This window comes from Arachis stenosperma, chromosome 3 (genome assembly GCF_014773155.1).
Source record: "Arachis stenosperma cultivar V10309 chromosome 3, arast.V10309.gnm1.PFL2, whole genome shotgun sequence".
NCBI classification, from domain to species: Eukaryota; Viridiplantae; Streptophyta; class Magnoliopsida; order Fabales; family Fabaceae; genus Arachis; species Arachis stenosperma.
The window spans coordinates 76,906,748-76,913,829 of NC_080379.1; the positions used below are offsets into that span (position 1 = coordinate 76,906,748).

The 7,082-nt window shown below is 37.3% G+C and overlaps 1 protein-coding gene across 1 annotated transcript; it reads left to right on the plus strand.

Moving 5' to 3' along the window:
- The first annotated feature begins 2,396 nt into the window (after positions 1–2,396).
- Positions 2,397–6,567, plus strand: LOC130965671 (protein OS-9 homolog). The gene is made up of 8 exons (XM_057890432.1): positions 2,397–2,809; positions 3,139–3,218; positions 3,764–3,967; positions 4,125–4,196; positions 5,196–5,311; positions 5,433–5,499; positions 5,581–5,687; positions 6,074–6,567. Exons 1-8 carry the CDS (start codon positions 2,728–2,730, stop codon positions 6,219–6,221), a joined length of 876 nt encoding a protein of 291 aa, XP_057746415.1. The 5' UTR covers positions 2,397–2,727; the 3' UTR covers positions 6,222–6,567.
- Positions 6,568–7,082: the final 515 nt, after the last annotated feature.

Sequence of the window (7,082 nt, forward strand, 5' to 3'; positions counted from 1 at the left end):
TATGTATTTTCAACGGTGGAGTTTCTGCACACCATAGATTAAGGGTGTGGAGCTCTGCTGTACCTCAAGTATTAATGCAGTTCTATTTTCTTTTATTCAATTCTCTCTTATTCTTATTCCAAGATATTCATTCGCACCCAAGAACATGATGAATGTGATGATTAGATAACCCTCATTATCATTCTCACTTATGAACGCACGTGATTGACAACCACTTCCGTTCTACATGCAACAGAGCTTGAATGTGTATCTCTTAGATTTCCCAACAGAATCTTCGTGGTATAAGCTAGATAGATGGCGGCATTCATGAGGATCCGGAAAGTCTAAACCTTGTCTATGGTATTCCGAGTAGGATTCTAGGATTGAATGACTGTGACGAGCTTCAAACTCCTGAAGGCTGGGCGTGATGACAAGCGCAAAAGAATCAATGGATTCTATTCCAACCTGATTGAGAACCGACATATGATTAGCCATGCGAGTGACAGCCGCAGAGGACCATTTTCACTGAGAGGATGGGATGTAGCCACTGACAACGGTGATGCCCTACATACAGCTTGCCATGGAAAGGAGTAAGAAGGATTGAGTTGAAGCAGTAGGAGGGCAGGCGTCCTTGAGCCTTACATTATCTCCATATGCTTATCTGAAATTCCTACCAATGAATCTGCATAAGTGTTCTATCCCTTTTATTATTTCATTTATTTTCTTATTATTAATTTCCGAAACCATAAAACAATTTTAATCTGCCTAACTGAGATTTACAAGGTGACCATAGCTTGCTTCATACCAACAATCTCTGTGGGATCGACCCTTACTCACGTAAGGTTTATTACTTGGACGACCCAGTACACTTGCTGGTTAGTTGAACGGAGTTGTGGATTCAACCAGTGCCATAAGAATGATTTCATCTCAAAATAGTTAGAACATTGATCACAATTTCGTCCACCAACGGACTCTTGGTCTTCTTGATGTCCAAGACTATGGTACAATTCTTCTAGTATTCAAATCCTTGAATATGACAAGATTACCATTCTGCCCCTTGACTTCAAAATGACGAAAATACCCTCTTGACCATGTATCAAAAAGGGACTCCGGTGACAGACTGAAACAAAGCTACAGCGACGACCATGTGATGAGTTTATGGAAGAAAAAGAGAAGAACTTAACAGACTTACAATGTGAAAGGGAGAGAGAAGGGGGAGAGAGAGGAATTTGCATAGAGAAAAGGGGCTCAAAGGAGAAAAGCAGCGTGGGCTTAAGGAATTTACCTAGAAGAAAGGGGTTCAGCAAGAAGGTAGCGACGGGCTCAGCAGCGGTGACAACTAGAGCCGTGAAGGTAGACGATGACGGGCTCAGCAGCGACGGTGACATGCTTAGTGGCGACACGACATGAGCTGTGACGGCAATGAGAGCCATGCGGGGTTTTTTGTGAAGAAGCCCAGAAGAAGATTCTTGGTGAGGATGACTGGGTCTCTCTAACGTGGCTCTGGAGTACAGACTGAGGCTGTGAGTCACCGAAATTGTGATATGAGGCGAATCCTAATTCCTAAAAGGTATTTATATGTATATACCCTGGGACAAGTATACCTTAAACCCGATCCCATTCTGCCCCTTCGAACACTCACTCCGAATGAAACTCGCCCCGTCTCAAGTCGTGTTATTATCTGTCCTGATCAGGTATGGACGAGTCGAATACCTACGGGTTTCGGTACTCCTGCCAACTCTAATCACATATTGATACTCCATTTATTAAGGGTCAAATACTAGTCAATGAATTATTATAACGCAAAACAAAATTCGAACTTTTAATACTTATTTAAGTGGATGAATAGAAAAACTACTCAATAAACTCAAGTTGTTAAAATAAATACTAATTATTTTTAATATTAAAAATTCTTAAAATTTAATTTTAATTATAGTTTTATAAAATATTTATATTAATAATTACTATATATTTTTTTATTTAATTTTTTAATAAAATTTTTTGTATAATTTTATATAGGAAAAGTATAGGGAGCCAATGGTCTAAGCGTACAATGTGTACAATGGAGGTTTAGGAAGTATTAGTGATATGACCATTAGTGTTACATTGTCTTGTCAAGTTACGTTTTTGGGATGAGTGGGTTCATGACATGGTATTAGAGTTCTAGATCCGAAAGGTTAAGGGTTTGATCTTTGGTGAACTCCAAAATTAACTTAAATTTTTAGAATGAGTGATTTTATGACATGAGATGTTTATTATCCCTGGTATTCGGATAGTTATTCTGGATAGTGTGGGTGATGTTCATTTTATTCATGGACCAAAAGTTTAGCACATTGTACACTTAAGCCATTGGCTCCTAGTACTACTCTTTTATATATTATCTCGTACATGATAAACATACACTGGTAAAAATTACATAATAATCGGCATTGTGCGAAGCCGCCCTCAGTTCCACTTCGTTCATTCTCTCCACTTTTTCCCCCTCTCGTCCATTGGCTCCTCTCTCTTCCCTTCATCGACGTTTCAAATCACACCGTCGCGTCACACCCACAAACACTCTACACCGTAAGCCCCTCTTTCTCAGTTCTCACCTTTCATTCTCGCCGGCGAGATCCACCTTGCTAGATCTCAAGAACTTGCCGGAACCCCACACGCGAGCCAGGACTGGTCGGAGTCGTATAATCGACTCCCTCAGCCTCACCTAGTTTATTCTTATAACGTATTTCCTTTAATTGCAAACCCGTCAAGATGAAAGCACTTTTCTTGCTCCTGATATCTCACATCATCTTAAGCCATGTCTTCGGCGAACACATCTTCCCTGCAAATATCGGTAAATCGATCTTTTATTACTACCTTTCTTTCTTTACCGATTTTCATGTTCGTGAATAATTTGGATATTGTTGCGTCATTGAAATAGGCGATGATTGAAAATCTGAATAATTTAGTCTGGGTTTGTGCTGAAAGAATGCACCTTATGGTCAATTGAGCATTTTCATGATGTGAAAAGTAGATATTGATTCTTTAGGTTTATATATGTTGAGTCGTGGTTGTTCTTAATGATCTAACTGCTGAATTTTAGTATACTATACAATTTTTTTCTTTTTTTTTTTCCCGTTATTATTAGTATTTGAGCTTGATCACTGCCAATTATATAAACAGGTAGCACATTTGGTGGAGGCAGCTCTCGTGAACCGAAATACAAGATCGAATTTCATTCAGAAGAATCCCCTTATCATCCTGTAAGCTTCTGAAACGTGTTTGTTATATGCCATTGTTTAGGGGGTGTTAATCTATTGTTCTTTCTATGATTAAGTATATTTTCTCCTTTCGAAAATTCTCATAGGAATTTGCCCCTTTTGGATATTCTCAATTTGGTCTCTTCCATTTGTAATTTTATCGAACCTAATTGTATTCCTTTACATAATTGAAATAGTGTCTAGAAGATTCTCTCATTGTTCTGTTTTTCCTCTTGATAAAAGGCAACATGTTATTAGTATAAAGAAGAAGGATGGAAATAAGAATGGTTGGTCCCTTTTTTGTGAAATTAAGGTTCTAAATTGTTTGACAACTTCATACTGACAGTGGTGCCCAAAACTCCAGACAGTTTAGTAACTTACTTTATAAGAGTAGTTTTGTAATCACCATATTGTGCCTTTTGCATAGTTTTATAAACCTTTGCTTATAACACAGTCATATTTTTGGTGAATTGATAGTCTCAGTGTGCGTGCCTTTGGGTATCTTATTACATCCACCTTCTAATAAGCATGAGGTTCTCTATCTCCAGGATGATGATCAGGAGTCTATTGTCATGCCGGACAAAAATGGACAGAAGTTCATTTGTTACTTGCCTAGGGTTGAAAAGGAAAAAAGTGGAAAGCCTGTTATCCAGCAAAATGTTAGCAGCATGATTGTTGAAACTGAGAAAAGGGCTAAACAGAAGACACCAGACGAATTGCTAGAAGTTTTGAATGGTCCATGCTTTGTCAGAGTTAGTATTTGCATTACACTAATGTTGTTGAGTGGTGACTTATTAAGTAATATCTATTGTGGTCTAAATATTTGCTTTCTCTGGAACTTCTTTCAGATATATGGTATTGTAATGCTAAAATCATGTTCATATACTTTTGCTGATGTTGTTTATGCAGCAAGAAGGTTGGTGGTCATACGAATTTTGCTACAAAAAGAAGTTGCGACAGCTACATTTGGAGGATGATAAGGTATACACTTATCCCCTTTGGATTTAATCCTCCATTTTCTTTTTACAAGTTTCTCTCTTATTGATCCTCTAGATAAAGGCAATTGTGAGAGGGATTACATTCATGAATGAGTTTGAATGGGTAAAGGTGGTTGTCATGGCTTGGCTTTCACTCTTTGGGACTTAGGTTTCTTATCCCGGTTAATCTAGATCAACAATATCAGTAATTACAACATGTTCAGGATCACTTGGCACCGCTATAAAAGTTGGCACATGTACAGTTGTACACCATGATATTTATCTAGAACATAATTGTTAAAGACCCAATTAAATAATGTCAGTTATATAGACTTATGCCGTATTTTGAAAAAGATTGAAAACCAGTAAAAATATGATATGATAGCTCTTATTTTCATACATTTCAGAGCCTTTGATATGTTTATTTTGGTGTATATGGAAGATGTAAATGTAATCAATAATTTTAGATAATATGAAAATTCAAATGATTTACAATATTTACATTTTTACTCTGAAAGCTGATTGTTTTAACAAGTTAGTCAAAAAAATAGTTATTCTGCTTTGTAGATTTGTTTACTTGTAACTTGGTATTTTCCTAGCAGATTCTATCATACTACCAGGATTTGGATTTTCTCTTTCTCCCATTAATAAGAGAGGTTCTATTTTTAAAGAAAAAAGACCAAAATTATAGTTCTACGGGATTGGTGGAGCTGGAGCCACCAGCATGAATCATTGTTTGAGTAGGTTCATCTACATCAAAAGTTTGTGTCTTTGTTTTGAGGGTACCAAATTTTATCCTTTGTTGATCATTGATAATAGAAGTCAATGATCGGAATAAATCTTATGGGTGGGTTGGAGCCTTTTTCTTGGTCATCAATATTGATGTGCTTATAGCAATTTTTCCTATAATTTCTGGTCAATTAGTCAATAATATCGCTATTGTTATTGGAGAGTTAAAGAAACATTTTCATGTCCAATAATCATTTCATTTTCCTTGTTATAGGTGGTCCAGGAGTTTGTATTGGGAGTTTATGACCCAGAGGCTACAGCTGCCTATAACCAAAATCTCTCTGACATTTCTACGTTAAAGGATCCTCGCTCAAAAGATGCATCTCAAAGGTACCTTCCGATGACTGACACTAACGTCACATTAGTGTGAAGATAGGTTAACTTTTGGAGAATCAGTTTTACACGATAAATTCTGTGATGAAAACAACCTTTGTACATGATGTTTATTCAGGTATCATGCTCATCAATATACTAACGGAACTACCTGTGATCTTACAAGTAAACCACGAGAGACTGAGGTATGAAATCTACCAAAATCTAGTTCTTTTGCTTTTGAAAATCATACTGATTTCGTTAATTCATTCAAACATTCATCACAGGTGAGGTTTGTATGCTCAGAACCCAGAGCAATGATAAGTTCAATCACTGAAATTTCCACTTGCAAATATGCAATTACGATTCAGTGCCCTACATTATGCAAGCACCCGTAAGCCCCCCCCTCTCTCTCTCTCTCTCTCTCTCTCTCTCTCACACACACACACACACACACACACACAACCCTTAGTATGTTAAGTTGGACTAGACACTTATTGTGTACTTCTGAAAAGTGAGTGCACTGAATACCCAACTCTAACTCAGACAAAAGATCTACCTCATTGTCCTCCACTGGACCACCACTCCTGCCGCCGGTCCACATATCCGGCCAGGGGTAATGATCTCATAAAGTATTTTCTCATCCCCCAGTACTATTGAACAATGTACAAAGACAATCTCTTGTGTTCCTAACCTTGTTCTCTGTCTTATTTTGCTACCAAATGCCACCTCGTTAGTGTTTACTGAGATATTTATATTTTGCTTCTAATTCACCTGTAGATTGTTTCAAGAGGAGAGACCAGTATGGCACACCATCGATTGTAATGCTCTCCCAAAGGATTACAAGGATGATGATAAACTTAGAGTAGAAAACAGAGACATGGAGATACTTATGGTTACAGATTCTGAAACTAATTATTCAGAGTAATCATGTAAAAATAAACAATGATAATGGAAAAAAAGAAGGATAAAGCAAATTGTATTTTTTACAGAGAGAAAAAAGGACTACTCAGCCAGAAAATGTTTCCATGGAATGTCATTATATGCCAGATATGACTGTTTCTGGCAATTTGTCTGGCAGTATTTCTTCTTGATGTGCAACGAAACCCTTTTTGCCAACAGTGGATGGATGTGGTTTCTCTTGATCTTAAGCTGCTCTCCCTTGAATTGTCCTTTTTTGGCGTTAATCGCATAAGAATTATATTATAGGTGAGCAGTGGTCAATTGTAACAGAAAGACGGAAAGTAAAATAATTTTAATTTTGATTATCAATATTTGACCAAGTCTTGCATTGATTAATTATTTAAGTCCCATAGAAACCAGCATAATAATACATTGGCAGTTTAAATAATATTGATAAGCTAAAAAGAAAACAGAGAAAAAGTTAGGGTCATGCACAGGCTCCTAATGGTGAAAGCTAGGCAAAAGTTCTACAAATTTGCCGCCACTAATGTTACCTCTCTTTGCTAAGATGTATGTATGCAACAATTTCCACCGCAACAACACGAGTCGAATGCAGCTCCTCGCCAACCGACCAATCAGTTTCTCTGAATTTAAACGTTTCCAGTTAACACTAAATCCACTAGAATTTTGCCATGAAGATATCACTCGTGGATTTCCCCAAGTTGACCTAAGCCAACCATCCAAATCCAAGGTAGAAATCTCATGTTCTGCGTGAAACTAAATTGCTACCAAATTACCCAAGACTTGCTGCAATCCCACAAAGCAGTGAAGAGTAGTATCCAACTCTCGTAGCACCTTAGAGCACATGGGAGAATAACAGTAATCT